Here is a 19,196-nt window from a genome sequence, read left to right as displayed (position 1 = left end):
AGTGGCAAGGAGATTTCCAGTAGTTCAACTCGGGCAAGAAGAAGAAGAGGACGGGAGGACGGTTTAATGAGTCCCGGACGCAGGGTGACGAGCCGTCTCCTGAAGTGACACGAACGAGCTTCCCCTTTCGTCTTCAACCCCGACCAAGTTACCTCACCGTGTTCATCGTGTTCATCGGACTGCTGCTCGCTGTGGGTACGGTTGAATTGAAGGAGAGGGTCCCCTCTACGTCGGCACGATATCAAGACTACCGACGGACAGATCAATGCCGTGAGCGGATACCAAGACACGTCTACCAGGGCGTCCATGATCAGACGAACAAGCGTGGACAAGTTGACGTTTGTGATTGAAAACTTTACGGATTTGTACGAGTACTACTACAACTATTTCTTCTTCTTCTTCTTCTTCTTCTACTTATACATTTTATTCATCTATCAATCTATCGATAATTTATACAACGAAATGACCTTCCAGAGAATATTAATCAGGGTCCTAGTGAACCAGAAGTGCCGCAACGAACAAGACACTTTTCGGCAAATGGACCCGAGTCGAAATATTAGACGTAAGTTGAACGTTCTTAACGTTTGGAAAGTAAATTGAAAGATTTTTTTGTATTTTGGTTCGTAAAAAATTGGTAATTTCATGAGTTATGATTTTAGTTTAATGATAACCTTAATTAATTTATTTCAATATTTGTAACCACAATTTTCATAACCTTGATATCGTAATATATATGAAAAGATATAATAGTGTCAAAGATAGAAGTATGAAACTGAAAAAATTTTTTTTTCAAAATACGAACTTTTTTATTGAAGAGCCAGAACGGCGGACGACAAAATTTTAGGGAATTGGCGTGATTATAATCCGGAGTACAAAATGGATAAAAAAATTTTTTGGTATGCTTATGTTTTCTTATTGTAAGTCTAAATAGGTTTTAGTTACTTTTTCGATTTATGATACTCCAATCTACGTTTTGAATAAGTTAAAAGCTGTCCAATTGAGTTTTTAATGTCCAAAACGTTCAATTTACGTGTAATATTTCGACTCGGGGAGTAAAAAAATAAAAAACCGACTTAACAATTGATAAAATTCAGCGATTAGGAGACGAACAGACCGACAAGTAATATCTGTTATGTTGTCTTTTGAAATGTTTTCGAGTCAACATATCCATGCTATTAGTTTCTGTCGATCTTCGGTCTTAGTGGATTTATAAAAGGAAGAATTGGAAAAAGGCGTGGAGCGAGCGGACGAAACTGGCTCATTGCATATTCAGTGAACCAGGACAGATTTTGTCTTGAACTCGCCCCCAACAAACTCACTGCCACCACTATTATATCTCAGCTGAATGTTACTCGGCCTAGCTCTACTCTGCTCTTTCCCATCCATTCACTTCGGGTGACGTATGTGCGCTGGTAGTAACTGCGGCGACTTAGTGTCACTTGGATATCGCCCGTGTCCTTCCGTTAGCTTTATTGGTTTCTACATGGACTCTTTTGCGTACGCAAATCCTTCTAGTCTCACAGCTACACATCCTAGTCTGTGTGCCAGTGTGCGAGTGTACAAGCAAATAGTGACGTAGAGTTATTTACATTGAGACACTCAACCTCGAGAATTCGTCGTCTTGCTCGTGTCTATCCTCTCTCTGCCCCAGCAACGCCCGTTCCAGACTTGAATGTTGAGCTGTCACGTCTCTCCAGCAACTACCCCGAGCTCGGTACATATACTCGGTACTATATATCTATATATATACATATACAACACCTAAACCGGGGATGAGACATTCTTCGCGTTTTTCGGATCGTCCACTCTACTCCGTTCGGACGTTTAAATGCTACTGAAGCGCCAGTAGATAAAAGTAACCCTCCCTCATTCTCACTGCTGTCACTTGTCAGCCTGTCCACTGACTACATATTTCTTTTCTTATATAATATACATTTTTTCCTAAAAATATTTAAATAACCCTCACTTCCTCTCAATAAATTGCAGGTTCACGAATATTATTATTATTACTGTCGTTGTTGATGTTGTTGTTGTTTTTGTTGGGAAGTTTAAAAAGGAAGACAATTGGATGATGTAAAGACACGTTGACAAAGTTTGTATTGGCGGACATGAGAAAAGGAATCCCGCACACGTTTGACGAGAATTGGAAGGGTCTAGAAAGTACAAAACAGCAGCAGTGCCAGCAGTAGCAGTGGCAGCAGGGTGGGGCACAACCGAGTGAGTGTATAGATGTGTATATTATAAGGGTGAGTAAGAGTGAGTAAGATAGGAGAAGAGGGCTCGGGGCCAGAGAGGAGGTTGTTTCATCTGTCACCTGCAGACGCCGCCTTCCTTTCCGTCATCGTCCCTCTTACCCGTGGCACCCCCGCGAACCCCTTTAATAATAACAACAATGGGAGCCGGGCAGGCCAGTGGTGGACGGTGCTCTACTCGGCGTCGAGGCATGTGCCGGGGTGAGTGTGCAGTCGAAGCTCGGACGGAACGCAGAAGCAAGGGGCTGCGGGTCACAAGACGCCCGTGTCACGTTCGCTTCCAGCCTCAACCCACTCTCGACAGCTTCACTCTGGCTCTTGTTTCCTCATCTCTCTCGTCTCTCTCTCTCTCACTCTCTTTCTCTTTCTGTTCCTCTCAGCCGAGGCTTCCTTCTCCTTTTCCTCTTCGGCCCGTCGTTCGTACGTCCAGAGTCTGGCGTCGTCTCTCCGCGACCCTTATTACACGTCGCACACGGGTCAACTTCATCAGCCGAGATGTCGTCCTACACCTACAACGCCAGACATTAACATACCCATGTCCAACGCACTGTGTGTCTCGTGTGTCCTCTCGGTATGCCAATGGCATTCATCTCTTCCTTTTCCCTGACAAACCAGAGACACATTAAAAATTACACTGGATTCCCAACAATTAATTAACTCTTTCTCCATCTCTTTCTCCTTCCCTCCCTCCCTCTCGGCCGCTACTTTCATTACCATTACTCAATTTGTAATTAGTTAATCATGTTACTCCGCTATATTATTACTTTCCGCGCATGTTTTTTTTCCTTCCGTATTATTATTAAATTTAAATTTAAATTAATACAACAAGTACACACTCATTGGCAAGCTATTAAATTAATCATCAGGAAACATAGCGTTGATTTGACCCATGAAAAAAACTTTTGTTTCGTTTTATTGCCGACAATGACGCGAAATTAATTATTTTTTTTCACGACAATCGTGATTTTAACGAGTCACTCCCTCCGCCCTCTCCCCATTCTCACTCTCACTTTTACTCTCTTTAAAAATATATTGGGTAAAACGTTCACGCGTAATTAGATTTTCATTTCATAACTTTGCCAGCAGACAAACTAAATCTACTCTCTCTCTCTCTTTCTCTATCAACCCTCTGTACTCGCACCAGAGTGGGGCAGTAATGTTTGCATTTTCATTCGCTCCGTACCGTATTATTGCGACTGGAACCTTTTTTTACATTTATATACACATTTTACTCCCATATAATAATGACGAGTCGTGTCTCGTGTCATTTATAAAGCCTATATAATAAACCATAAATAAAATACGCGGTTGTAAATAAAGATAAATCATAAATGTGACGATTTCTCATTCGACTCACTGCGCATTAAGGCGTAGACTCAATACCATCGACAATGCTTACCTGCAACAAAAAGCATGGAAAAAAAAATTAAATAATGCTGGCACGTGAACCTCTGAGAACTTTTTAACACAATTAAAATCCCATTTGCCACAACAATAATAATGTAATACACACGGCAACAAAATGATATAAAAAAAACTCATGCATTTTCATTGAATTTATCGAGCCGCGGCCGGAGTTAATCAATTATCCGCATTAAAAAAAAAATCAACTCGATTATAATCAGCAAGTAGTCTAATAAATTTATCACTTTCGTGTTATTTATCAATAATACACCCGTGCGATCGCATGTTGCATAAGAGATTATATATCACCGGTAATTACCGTACGCGTTACAAAGATTCAATCAGGTGTCCAGTCCCCCAGCGACTGATTAGTTTATAAATTTATAAGTTCTTACGAGGCTGTGGGTTAAGCACTTTTATAATTTATTATTAATAACACATGGGCAGAGTCGGGGCGCAGATAAAGTAGCATTTAATCCGGGGAATGGATATTGTGTGTGAATATTGAGAGAGGATGTCCAGAGTTAACAAGGGCGAAAGTTCATTAGCAATAACCGGCAAGGCACGAACGATAATTAACTCAGTCCAGGGCACTCGGTAAAGTGAAGCGCGAATAAATGACGAACCAACGGCACCCATCATTCTATTTTGCAACCGTGAAATACCGATGGAAAATACAAATAATTGCAAATTACCAGTGCTCTCGTAATAATGCCCTCGCTTTATATATTTTTACCTCCCCGCGGCCTCTTTCCCGGTACTTGTGTATGTGTATATAAATATATGTATATATATATGCTGCTGTTACGTTTTTACACCCAAAAGGTAATCCAATCGGGTGTACGCTGATTGAATTATTAATTGGATGACGCGAATGGCCGGGGTCACACGCGTATCCTCCGCTCATTCAATTGATAGTTACTCAACGTGGTCACGATGTACTTGCAATGTTCATATTAATAAATAAATAAATAAAAAAATTTTAGTAAAATAAAATAAAATGAATATTTAATTAAATGAAATAATTTTAAAAATACTCATACGGTTTATTGACTCGGCATTGATTTATATATTCGGAGGGTATTTTATTTTTGTCCGTGTGCTGGATCGTTTGGCCCATGGTAAAATATTTAATAAAATTCAATCATTATATTATATTGTATTATATAAATTACGAATATTAAAACCGGTTAATCAATAGACAATTTAATCTCAGCTCGTGACGCTCGATGCTCATTTTAAATTTTAAATATTTAATTGCGCAAATAGACGGCAATAAATTTAATTCTGGGTGATGCGCCGATGAGTAAATTAACGCGAAAATGTAATACGTGATATTTTTTAGTAAAAAAATAAAATAATAGTGAATAGGAAGGAGTAAAACGCGAAGGTCAGACGGATGAGCTTTGTCTAAAATCAGCAAAGTACTTTTGGAGGCCTTGATATTTGAAATTTGATCGACATCCAGCAGACAAGTTGGCTGGACACACGTCGCGCACACGTCTTGCTTAAGTAGGTATAGATGAGGATGGAAGCTGTGACTATATACAGCTCTTATTCACCGACAGGCTATTCGTTGTCTCGTCTTCTCTTCCAGCACGTGATCCGCTGTTGTGTATATGTATAATAGTAGTATAGTAGTAGATAGATATAGAAGACGAGCGGGTCTGAAACGAGCGTACGGCCGGGCCGGAATAACTCGGAAAGTGTCAGAACGATAATCTGACGCTGGCAACGTGATGGACAGGACAGACAGTTCACTCAACCTCCTTCTCTCCTGTCCGATACTTATACTTATACTTATACTCCTTCCTCTTCTTCTACTCCGTCTTGTTCGCTATCTGCTCCACGGTTTCTCGACACTCTGCCCTCCCGATTTTCAGTGTGACGGATAGAATAAAAATAAAATTTAAAAAATAATGAAAAGTATGGAAAGGAATGGGGGAGAGAGGGGAGAGACGAGCAACAAAATAATAAAGCTAAATAAAAAGTAATAGGGAACAAAAAGTAGTGACAGTTGAGAGGCATCAGTCGGAGGATGGGATATGCAATTACGAGAATTCGTGATATGATTCGCCCATCAGTCCAGCGGGCAAGTGTGACCGTTTTATTATCATCTTCATTATTTTATAAACTGAGTATTATATTAATCCTCAGTGTCACTTTTATTTTCTCTCCACTTGTCTCGGTTCACATTTATATATAAATATATACAAATGCATGTGCATATGTGGATACATGTGTTTATATTACGGAGGACACGAAATTTTTAGGTGCAATCAAGCACAACCGGATTAAAAGTCTGACAACAGGGTAACAGGACATTTATGCAGGACGACACTGTTGTGTGTGCGAGTGTGGAGTATTATTGTGACATTTAAAACGGATCGAGTAGATTAAAAATAAAAAATTCCTTTTTATTACTCGATAATAAATATATACAGTTTGTAAAGTAACGTTTTTTATGGGCTTGGTGAGAGCACGGCGTTTACGATTCATGAAAAATAATAAAATGTTAAAAAGGAGCGAGAAGTGGGAGTGAAGGACGAGGAAGAGGGAGAGGAGGACACGAAACAAGAAACAAAACCAGCGGCAATAAGAGACAACTAATATCTCGTTCTTTTGTTGCGTTTCCGGCAATTCGTTGGCTCGACGCTCGCAACGAATTTCGGACTAATTATTCGTCGTGGGGCAGAGTGACGTCGCCCGGGTGGATTAAAATGTGCTACGGGTAGAGCTCTGGTGGTTGGATCGAGCGAAAAACGGAGGTTTGTTGTGAGAAAGGGACGAGATGTGTCACCCCGGGGCTTGTTCATTACAACTATATATATACTTATATATACTTGTGGTATATTTCTTGCCGTTTTAGTTTCTGGCCCAAACAACTTCGCTGCGTTTCGCACTTGTCGCAGCTAACCAACGTCACTGTTCGCTGTACCAGCATGTAAAATTTTTTGTCTCACGTGAAAATAAGTAACGAGTCCTACTCAGCTGATGAAAACCTGCCGCGGTATTTTTTTATGTTTCACAATATTTAAAATTGGAAAAAATGAAAACTGCCTGAAACCACGTCCTCGTTGAGGATTTTTTTCTGCTAATCATCATTGACATATTAATAAAAAAAAATTTTTAAAAACTAAATGACGTATGTTATTCACATTCTATAGAATTGAGAATTATTTGTGAAGCATAAAATTTTTTTTTCTTTATTATTACCGTGAAAATTTACGGGAGTATATATAGGATATGACGTGTATGTGAGTGAAAAGTGTTCTTGACAAAGATAGCAATTGTTGCGATCGTCGTCGGTGTAATAACGATAAAAATTCATGCCTCGGTTTTATGGCCACCATAAAACGTGAAAAGCTGAGAATGTCGTTTCTATACTGGTATTCTCTGGCATGCCAGGGGGGACAGGGCTAAAAAGTATCTGCCGGTGGTAGTGCTGGGAGAAATGGGTTAGAGCTACGAAAAAATAACCGCGTCATTAAATCACTCCTTCATCACTTTGTAAATTAACAAAATAAATTCCCTCAGTATCATCGATTTTTTAAATATTTACATCGACAGTACTTTGAAAATATTTTTAAAAAATAATAATAACCCAATAAAGCGAAGAATTAAATTTTATTTTGTCATTTTTTCGAAGGGGAGACCGTCGTACCCCTGAAGAAATTTTTTTAAAAAATATAATTAAGTTGTTCGAGATCAGTACAACTTTTTCCCGATGCTCCAGAGCCACAAAAAATAATTAGCGGCTCTGGGGGCCCGTCGTGCCCCGTCTCCCCTGTACGTTGATAAATTTTTTTAAAAAGCCAATTAAGTAAATATTCAAGTTTATTTTGCGATTAAAATTAAAAAAAAAAGTAAAATAAAATGAGGCTGTGAAATAAATTTTTGAGCTGATCAGGCGGTAAGATTTATAGGTAAGAGCATGAGAAGAGTATGAGAGCAGCCCATTGGCGGGTTTTATGACGGCATTAAGTTGGTCTTAAATGACGCACGCAAAGTGCTCTCCGAGACGCTAACGATGGCACATAGTAGTACGTAAACCCCCATGTGTTTTTGAAAGGTGCTCTCGACGTTAGTTAATGCGGATTCGCTCTTCATTTTATCTTAACTTCGACTAAACAACCCGAGAGACCTTGATCTCAAGCTGTCTCAACAGAATGCACACACGTTTATAGATTTTTTCCTCAGCATTTAATATCAAAAAAATAGCAGCGTCCAATAAATGACAATGTTAAATAGATAACCGATAATAATATTCAACATAAAGGCGGAAAAAAATTAAATTGTAGACTTTTTCATTTAAAATGTCGACAACGGTGTATGGGTACGACATATCCGAGTCTTTCATATCCAACCCTCGTTCGTCTAGGCCGTCCATCCAATTTCAGAGAGATATCGTTGCATCGCGGCCAGTCGGTTACGGAAAAAGAGGAATTGCCGCACAAAAGATGGAGGAAGCACCGGACACGAGACCGATTATACGACTACAAAGGGGAGAAGACGGCCGATGAGTAGCTAATATATATATATATATATAAAAAGTACCTGTGTGCTATAGCAGTGGAGATCAGACAGAAGTTGCCAGAGAATCAGTCCTGGCTATCGGGACATGAGAAGGGTAGCAGTAAAAAAAAAGCGAGAAAGACAGTCTAGAGTATATATATATAGATATGTAGAAAGAGGATTGCTGGTAGAAATAAGTTTGCTCCCGGCACTCAGCGGCCATCACCAGAATCTCTCTTTTTCCCGTTGAATTTTCGTATTGACAGATATTTAAATTAATATTCCTATGACCGCTACAACAACTCTGGTGATCCCCTTTGAAATCAAAGCAGCTGCCGGAGGAAAGGTTCATTTAGACGCGTGCGCCAATATCCCCAGTATGTTAGTGAGCGATAGTGGAGGCTGATGCTGAAGCTGACGAAGACGACGAGCCGGCACACACGAGTACAAATTTCACTTGTCATGTCAGCAAGCGCACCGGTTTTACCGGAGGGGCTCGAGCTTACGGTCCAGGCAGGACCTACTTGTCTCTTTGACGACTCTGTTGTCACACACACACACACACACCGGCACAATCACTTCCCACGTGATAGCTGAACCAGTACAATCACAACTGTGCCGTCGAGTCATTCCCCTCAGTAAAATACATACTTCCAAGACGACGACCCGCAATAACTGAACCTTTTTAACTCAATCAACCAACTCGGACTCAGAGCACAATGTTTAGTGTAACATACAATTCCTTTTGAGCTTACAGCTCGACAATTTTACTATAAATAGTCCTGCCTGGTTCCCCGGAACTCTCTTATCCACCTCTCTCTCGACTAATAATAATACTGAGTAAGTCTTGGAATTTTATGACAGCTGTTGCACCTGCTGCTGTGTGACGCGACCTGAGAACCGCGTACATTTACACCGTCAAACTCGTTCACTCGCTCTCTCACAATCAGTTCCCGCGTTTTTGTTTATTGTTAAACTGTATACAGAAAGGGAAACCACGAATTCAAACTTTCGAGCCGTCATATCACCCGATTACAAATTTCCGGTGTGCTGTAACGCAGTGTTTTATTAACTTGCTACTCCATGCAACTGAAGCATGGAGTAAGAAATGAATAATTACAAATATAGGGCGTGAGTGTTGATGTTGATACAAGTGCGAGTATGTGAGCATGAAATAAATGAAACCATTGACGGTATTTATTTATGGCTTCCTCATGGCAGACAAATCGATCGAGTTAACAAAAATTGCATCAACCGAGAGTTAACTCACGCGAGTGAACGTTCTTGTTTTCATGCGCGTCCATGCAACTGCGACTCTTAGCATATCACACGATAAAGCATATACACAAAACGTCTGACGTGTCACTTGAATGAATAAAAAAAATATAAAGAATAATAATAATAAATTCAGTCATATACAAATATATATACATATATATATGTATCTGAATAAGTCAAATAGGAGCGACATTTCCAACTGACACGAACTAGACGCGCTCGCACGTGCAAAATAAACTTTTAGCTGGAAAATTTACGGGTAAATAACATTCGTGCAGACGTTGACGTTATATGACGAGGACAGAGGATATATATTTATTTATATAGATGTATATATGTTGATATTTACCGGTAACGTTATCACCGCGTTGTTGCGGCCACCGGAAGGAAGGCCTCGGTTGCTGCTTGCTGCGCATATCTTCCGTCCGGCGCGGCGAGTCGGCCGCTTGCTTTTCAAACGATTGGAGACCACTACTTACCTGAAATTCATATAAAAATACACATACTTTAATATAAGCACTCATAAAAAAATATTAAAAAAAAAAAAAGAAAAAAAACAATTGGTCTATAAAATTTATACGTGATGTATTTATGAAGATGTCTATAAATATAAAGGGACACATGCACCCTCGTGACTCTCGAGGGGATGAGAACAACAAGGACTGAGGCAACGACTCTAGATACGATGGTTTACCGTATATATCTTTACGAGGACCGTCGTCGTAGAAGCAAAGCACCCTCGAAAACGCTCGCCTTTGTTTCAGATATTTATGAGGCGTTTTAATTCGCGCCCTACGTCACTCGCTGGGGTGCCGAAGACTCCGCGGGGACGCGAGAAGTAGGGGGATCGCCCGGGACGTTAATGGGTATAAGGGTGCCCCGATAAAACGCTAGTGTTATTTTCGAGAAGAAAAACCTTTTTGCAAAAGCATTTTCGTTTATAAGCCCATATCAGCCTCATCATCTCACAATTTACCGTACAACAATTGACGATAATTTACATACGCCGTACAACTCTGTTATGGCTAAGAATTTAAAAAACATAAATGCCTGGAGCTGGCATTAACTCATGCTCCCTAGTCCTTATTTCCTGTCCCGGCTATCACCGACATCAGAGCCTCCAACAGGAAGTAAAAGCCTTTGGCATCATAAATACTTCACCTCTGGCATATACGTTTCTTCTGCTCTCATGCACTCAAACTAAAGGTTCTGCTGCTGCTGCTGCTGCTGTTGCTGATGGTGCCGAAGAGTCGGTTGCAGTGATGGTTCATCTAGAGTTGCATCGAGTAAAGTAATACCAGTACACTATACTCGCGCTATATATATATTTCACTGATGTTGCGATGAGTCGCGGCTATTCGTCGTACTGACAGAGTCTACTAGATCTTGTAGCACTCACGAGTTGGAGAAGAAGAAGAGGAAGCTGTAGAAGAAGAAGAAGAAGAAGAAAAAGAAGGAGGAGGAGGAATCCCTCGAGCCTCAAGTAGTGCTTGGCCTTCCACCCTCTCATACGCGAGAGGTGTACTCTGGCTTGCTCTGGCTTGCTCTGGCTTGCTCTGGCTGGCACTACTTCTTCGTCGTCGTTGTCGTCTTTTTCTTCCTTCTTTATTTTTATTCTTGCTCTTCTTGTTCTTTATACTCGGAGCGACGCCAGCGAGTTTAACAGTAACCGTACGTCACCCTGACGGGCAAACGTCCCCGCTCCCGGCGTTTCTCTTTTCTCTCGTTCGTCTCACTCCCTCTTATCTATCGTCTACTCAGTGCAGTTACGAGCACCCTCGCACGCTCTCTCCTTAACAGCCTTCACTCTCTAAAAGCCTGGGTGTGATCTATGGCGGGACGTTGCGTCACTCGGGGAACAGATGCAGGGCTCGTATATTACCCGAGCATATCTACAAGAGCGTGAGAGAGACGCCAGGCACCTAGGATATTGTCTCCATGTGTGTGTGTGTGAGTTACGTGTACCTCGGCCACAATTCATGGGTGAAAGAGAGAACAGCAGACTCAACTTTTCGTGATGGGACAAAGAGTGTGTGCCATATATATATATACAGACATATACCAGCACAGAAAACACATTGGAGAATGGTAGTAAGAGCTCAAAAGAATGGACAACGACACAAATCACTCGGCTTTTGTGTAACACCGATTTTTCCGGATGAAGGAAAAAATTTACTCTGACAGAGCATTGGTGATGGCACAAGTTTTTCTACGAAATGGAGAGAAGGAAGAGGAAGAGAGAGTGTTTTATATTATGTCAAAAAAAAGTACCCACACGTAAGATAATAAATTAGTCTTTTAGCCGTATGTCTCTCATCCTGAGGATTGATTGATTAAAGATGTGAATGAATATAATAATTTACATTTAGGTTTTATTGCTCAGCAAACTCGTGTCGTGCGTTTACTCAGTGAAACATTAGCCAGCTGTCTGCAAGTACGCACCACCACCACCACCATCATCACCACGGCCCGAGAGATTCCGGGTTATATACATATATACATATATATACAGAATACACTGGGTATGCATAGAGGTATAAGCGAGAGTTTAGGGGGTGGGGGAGAGCGGCAAATGCGCACCCTTGCAACTACACCACGCGCGTCGGGTGACTAGACGCTTCCAGAATCCCATAAATCAGGTCAGGGTTGGCGACGTCGACGCTGCAAGAGCGAGCGAGACAACTGTGTATAAGGTTGGCGGGTAAAGGTCGACGCACAACAATCCCACGCTATAGCTGGCTGCTGTGCGCATGCTTATGTTGATATGCTTTAATATCCACACACACACACACGAGGTGTGCTGAAGTCTGTTATCTGAGCTTTATCATTTTTTATCCATATTTTTTTTCGGCAAAGTACACGTCGATGGCGGAAAATGTGACGCAAAATGGTTGAGGCGGAGTACATACGTCTCAATAAAGGGCCAAATAGGTGGAGGGTAGAGGGTGGAGGACGGGGTGTGTAAAAAGTAATCGAGGATGCCGGTGCGTGTGTGGTGTGTGTGTGGTACTTTACTTGCGAGGGAGGTGAGGCGACCAAAGAGGGTTATGGAGTTGAGGGACGCAGATGGAATCAGTGCAGTTGGTGGGAATATTGGAAAATGTTGAGGACGATACGAGTGAAACCGGCAGCAGCAATAGTTGGCGGTTTAAAGACGAGTTGTTGTAGTGCAGAGTGGAGTAGAGAAGAGAGTGTATGTACGATACGAGAAGGTGGGACGAGAGGACACTATTTATGACGTGTACGTGGGCTCCCAGACTACCGGAAAAAAGACAGCATTGATGTAACTCTCACAAACCCACTTGAATTTTCCTCAACTTGAAAATACCGTCGCCAGAAAAAAGTTATAGGGCATAAAGAAGAAAAATAAAAAAAAATGTATTGAGTTATAAATATGGACCCTTAAAAAAGTATGACATTTTTTTTTGACAATAAGTATTAGTATAATTAACGATGAGATTTTGGGGATTTCGGTTGTTAGATAAATATATAAAATGAGTAAAAAATGTTAAGTGAGTAAATAGCATTACTCGATTGATTCATTGGACGCGCGTGTCCGGCTTGAAATCACACCAGAATAGATCTGCCTTGCCTCGGTATGCCGAGTCACACGGCTAATCCATCGTGCGTCTTTATTGCTCAGGGACATTTATAAAACCGTAAGACAAGACTCAGGCACGACACTCGACGATTATAAATCCTCACCACTAAATTTTCTTTCATACCCATTCTATAGATTTTAAAAACTCTCTTACGTTCTTTTTACATACATATATATATATACATTTTTTTTTATTCTTACATTATAATATGTAACGTATATAACTTTCTGTTCATTTTAACGTTTTAATTTTTTTTCACCTTTAATATATCTCGCAGTTATACTTTAACTGCAGCAGTAACAAGATGTAGACTCACATTCAGCTAAAAACTTGACAAGTTATTCATACAGATGAGAGATGAGAGAATTTTCTAGCAGGAGAGAAAATGGCAGGTGGGATATCTGGAGGGTAATTACATTCGGATGGTCTGTGGCCTCAGCCTCCTCATACTTTACCTCCTCCCTTGTCTACCTCCACACCAGCAGTAGCAGCAGTAATACTGGTCTGGTACTTTTCTCTATACTCGGACAGTTACCCGAGCAGTCGTGAGTTTATTTAGCCACGGGCTCTGCTGTACACCATGAGGGATACTAACGGCAGATATCTCTGTATGTTTCCCGTAACAGGCGAAGGTGTAGCCAAGATAAGGTGCTCGTTGCGTTGCTGAAGCGTCCCTCGGCGGCCGTCAGCTCTTATTTTCCCTCATACATTCGCTTCCCACTTGCCCCTTGCTCCCATGTAATATCAGCCCAGTCTACGTTCTTCCCAGCTCTCGTCCTCGTTATTTTGCCTCTGTGTGGAGGAAACTCGCAGCCCCTTCGCCCGTTTACCCGAGCCATCCACGCAGAAACCATACTGATTTTACTCAGCCCTCCTCCCAGAAGAAGAGAACAATGCAAGGGCGTAGACCCGTTAATGTACACTACCGTCGATAGCCCAAACGTTTCAAGTAATTGCCAAGTGAAACTGCTTCACGGCATGCACACACATATATAAATATACATAGGATGCTATTCTGAAAGTTTTCGGAAAAGTAGACCCTTGGAGATCTCCAAGAAAGCCGGCTCTTGGTTTTATTCTCTGCTCGGGCTTCGTTAAAGTATATTGCTCGGCCATTTAGCGCAGTATAGGCTTGAGAAACGAGCTACATTGCCGGGAGCATCAGTCACTAATTAAAGAAGAGCTGAGTTGAGGCAAGTAGCTAAAGCTAAAATATATATATACTTATTTTTTTTTCTTATTTGCTAATTTTTTTTTCACATAAAAACACTGAATCGCTATCGCATTAAATTCAGCAGATCAATTTTATAGAGTTTACTGAGAGTTTGATAGCCGAGATAGTAATCTAATTCATGGCTTAGCCTTTAAGAAGACGGTTGAGTAAAAAAAGTACAAGTCTCGGCGTCCAATGAACAAACAGCTCGTAATATGTTTTTACCCTTTCTCATATTATAGAGCTAATAATCGCATGGACATCCTAATAATCGTAGATAGCTGGGGGATAAGACCGTAGATGCTTCGGTCGAGTCTGCTATTATTATTATTATTATTATTATATAGATTGGATTTGGTTGTAAAAGCTGTCGGTATGTCCTAGCTCCATTACAAAAGAATTATTATTCGGTGTTTACGCCAGCCGAGGCTGAGATTTCAGTCCACGTGGTATCCATAAGCACTTATAGAGGTTCGGGCTGAGGATGGAGAGCCAGAGGAATAACGTCGACGAGAAAGCTCGGTGACGCGGGGCCATGAAGGGTTAAAGTGGGAAGCAACCAACCAAGAATTGAGTTAGAGCTAAGTAGGTATAAAGGAGCGTGACTGAACGTGAGTTCAATACGCGGTTCTCGAGTAGCCCAGCTGTCACTGACATAGCCGCGCAATCCGAAACTGACCGCGACAGCTCAACTCACTTGTGTAAGCCCTAGTAGAGCCCAGTCCCCGTTGCCCCTGGCTACTCTTGCCGGACCACAACGCCGGAAACTTATACCAACCTTCCGATTGATCCGTCTTGGCCACTCACCATACGACAACAGGGACACCAATTCCACACTACCACCGACAGCAAACTCTCTACGTATCGTAACAATCTGCTTGGAGTAAGAGACCCGCCAAGAATCTTGAAATCGATATTACCGCTACATAAATATCCCCGATAGCTCGACATACACCGATACATACAAATATATATAGATATATAGATTTGTATCGTTAACGTCCTCACCGGAAGAACGAACAAGATCTTACGGTAAAGACGAGTATCAATAAGACACAATTATCCTTCACAAACCACATATATATATATATCCAGCCAATAAGCCAGATGTTATCGGCTCTGGATCACCCGGCAACAATAATTCTGGACTGACTCCCCCCCGTCCCTGGGCCCGCTCCGTTTTAATAGCTATCTCGGAGCCGAAAGAACCAAGCAACGTCATTGCCGGGTCATCAGCGGTCTATGTGGTCTGAGAGTATGAATCGCGGTAGGTCCGCTGCATTCTTTCCCTCACTATCCTCGTAATAATTGTAATACGTATAGTGAACATACCCAGCTCGCGGTTATTTATTTATTTAATGCGACATGTGAGCCAGCGATGAGAATAAAAATAATAATAAAGTGGACATTATTATTAGCTGGAGATGGACGTTAGTCGGCGCAGGATTTAATGAGACGGTAGTGGGAAGATGATGATGAAAAAGAATGAAAGAGCTTCTGGTAAGGTGTATTGGTTTCGCCGCCGGTAGATTTGCTGCAGTTACATTCGGTCACTCAGGAGAGGTGAAAGTGATGGATGGAACGTCAGTCATGGCCCGGCCATCAATCTCTCGCGTTACTTTGCCTTACTATACACTGCATTTATTATTTATTATTATTCCCGAAGCATACGGCGCCCAGGGTATAGTAGCTCTGGTGTTTTGTCCGGTCTCTACTCGTTCATTGCGGCCGACCAAAGCGATCACAATGACGTGGCACTCGCAGCCACCAGGTATTATTATTATTTATATGTCTATGTGTGTAAATACACACCCAAGTTGTAGATCGCAATACAGAATACACTCATCATCTTATTGAGCCCATTGGCCTTATAGTCGCAGTCGTGACTCGTCGCGAACCGTCTAGTCCTTATGACGGGTGTTGCTGCGTCACGAAACAAATACCCTTCGCCAGCCAATCATCCTCCAGTCCATGATGATGTGACTGAGACGAACGTACATTAATATATATAATATATAAAAAATAAAAATAAAAAAAAATAAAATGCTTGTGAATGACTCGACTCATCTGTCAATCATCTTCCCGTTTGTTGGACACACGGTCAATCATTTTTCTCATTTGCTTTATAGTTTGATTTAGACGATGCGGAGCAATATATCTGATACATCACGCTCGTCATCATCATCATCATCCGCCTCATAGTTAGATTGCTGTTATAATAAGCTAAACCGATTTATATATAGTCGTCGGACATCAAGAGCAATAGAAGCGGAAAAGTCGACTATCCTGAGGCTTAGGAGTTTTGAATTTCACTTTGGGCATTTGAGAAGACATTCGGGAACTCGATCCCCCAAGCCGGACATAAGAGATACTCGTACCTGAGCTCCTTAGACCTTTTTTTCACCATTTGCCTTTTTTCCTTTATCCTTTTATTATTTTTCATTTGCTTCTCCTTTATATTCTCACAGTATCTTTGTTGCTTACTGACTTATTCCGCAGACATTATTTACAACAGGTGTAGAATATTTACAAGTCAGTGCACACTGATTTTAAAATTATATCTATTAAATGGCCTCAATCGCTTAATCATTTTAATAAAAAAAAAAATAATAATAATAATAAATGTTGTATGTGCATTTAAAAAATTTATTGAATTACTTAGCAAGTAAGATATATAAATTTAAAAGATTGTAATATGTATTTGAGATAGGTCATGGATATGAAGTAGCTACAGCTACGATCGCTGAGTGTGTGAGAGATCGAACGCAAGGGAAGGGGGCAATACCTCGCGCTCCATTCATGCGAGCCTATATAGCCACAGATACATATACATACATACTTTTAGAACCATGTGTACATATATATATATATATATACTATGTATTACATAAGACCACGTACGCAGTACCAGCGAGAAATCTTTTTATAGACACAGATATCCTACACTTTAGCGGACAAAGAGAAAAATTTATCCGAGGATCGGTGTCTCGAGATCGAGGGCAGCTCAGCAAATTATCAGACACTTAATATTAATTTGTAAATTTAGATAAAGAATAATTAAAAGCATTTGCCGGGTTAGGCTGTGAAAATATCAGCCTCTATCCATACTCGGTACCGATTAAAAATCTCTTTAAATGATATTTAAATATTTATTAATCGTATCCAAGTGTTATCGATCGGCGAGCAAGTCAATGCCCGTAATTTTTCACCGCGATAAAGACCGCGACTTAATGCACGAGCGAGCATCGACCTTGCCATCATTTATACGAGTAGCAATCTATACGACACACTTTCTTTTGGGATTCCGTCTGCTGCTGTAGATATACACCACAAGCTAGAGCAAGAGCTAGAGCTAGAGCTCCTTATTGACTCTGCTCGCTTTACTCGATATAACAAACCGTGGAAACCTGGATTATTTATATTAAAACATTAACATATATAACCGAGACTATATGATACATATCATAGATTCTATAGGCGTATATAAATTATAAGGTCGTATCTAATCGCCGATGGTACGCGGAAGCGCGTTAATTGGAAACATATTTATGCGTTTTCCATCACATGTGGTTTTATATATATGTATAAATACAGAACGGGTGGCGTATTGCGATCGCCACTCGCATTGCCGGTATATGAAGTCTACTAGTCAGTAAATACTAAGCGATAACTTTGAAATTATGACGAATAGGCCTTCCGTGACCGCATAAAGACTTACTGGGAGTGTGTGAGTTGATATATATATGGAATACTAGGCTGCGTGTATTAACTGCAGTAATCATAAATTGGCAGAAGGACGATCGTTGTCAAAGACTGGGAAATCGACTTTTGCGATCACACGATTATTATGTCCAAGTCAATATTTATTTTTACCCTTTCATTATTTACGTATCTATAGTCTTTGTATCAAAATTTTAAATACGGTTATTCGTATGTAATTATTATTTATTTTATTGCATCAATAGCAGAAGGAAAAAAATTATTATTCCGTGTATCACGCAAGTAACTGCCATCAATATCATTAACATATATTTAACTCTCTTGGTCTTGGTCTTGGTCTTGGTCTGGGTCTTCATCTCCCGATCTTAAAACGTCAATCGATCGACTCAACCCAACCGCCATCAATCAGCGACGTCAAGAATAATCGATGAACGTGACAATTCGAATTGAGCCAGCACGGACGGCCGACGAACCAGAGCAAACACCCAAGTAACCGATCAATCAACTCGGAACTACTCCGCGCATCTTATTCTACACAACGACCACCTAATAGACTCAATCACCAGCACATAAGATCTATACCCCCACCCACAAGTAATTCAAATAAAATAAATAAATCGTCAAAGAAACATCGAGATCTCGAATAATCCAGTTTGCTCCAACTGGTCACGTCATCGTAATTCATACGCTAATGTCCAAGAGCATCGTCATTTACACACATATGTGCACACACTCAAGCTACTGCACGTGTGGAAATGTTGCACGTGGACTTGGTCGTGCCAGCGTGGATTCAAACCGCGGATGCTCCGTTACAGGCGTTGGCGTAAACTCGGACCCGGACTAGATTGGAGACCTCCTGGTTTCTCATCACCTTAGATACTGAATTTGCACTGTAACTATGTATATATATATATATATATATATATATGTATAAATGTATATATGTTTATATGGTAACGCAGCCAGAGACCCGAGAGTGATGTATGTGCTCTGGCGCATTAATGCGGCATGTTATGCATTATAACGATGACGCAATAGCTCGACAATTATTTCTCTATAAAATAAAATATGAGCATAAATATAAATATAAATATAACGTACAGCTGATGTTGATAACGTCGAGATTACTATTTAATTCGGGTCATGTCACTTGTGAGTTCGAAAAACAGAGCCATCAATCAAAAACATGGGACGTGAATTCATCATGGATAT

At 40.7% G+C, this 19,196-nt stretch overlaps 1 protein-coding gene across 4 annotated transcripts in view; it reads right to left on the bottom strand.

Annotated features, from left to right (window-relative positions):
- The window catches only part of LOC130667651 (protein tiptop), a 72,692-nt gene that overhangs the window by 19,046 nt on the left and 34,450 nt on the right, over nt 1-19,196 (bottom strand). For 2 of the 4 annotated variants that reach the window (XM_057469400.1, XM_057469399.1), the window contains exon 2: nt 9,799-9,928. The exons of the other annotated variants lie outside the window; for them this stretch is intronic. In XM_057469400.1, the coding sequence (XP_057325383.1) occupies nt 9,799-9,865 (67 nt within the window). In that variant the 5' untranslated portion in view covers nt 9,866-9,928. The remainder of the gene's footprint in view (nt 1-9,798; nt 9,929-19,196) is intronic. 4 annotated transcript variants of the gene reach the window in all.

This window comes from Microplitis mediator, chromosome 5, assembly GCF_029852145.1.
Source record: "Microplitis mediator isolate UGA2020A chromosome 5, iyMicMedi2.1, whole genome shotgun sequence".
In the NCBI taxonomy this organism is placed as follows: domain Eukaryota; kingdom Metazoa; phylum Arthropoda; class Insecta; order Hymenoptera; family Braconidae; genus Microplitis; species Microplitis mediator.
Note: the sequence above shows the minus strand (reverse complement) of the source record. Positions and strands in the feature narration are given on the sequence as shown.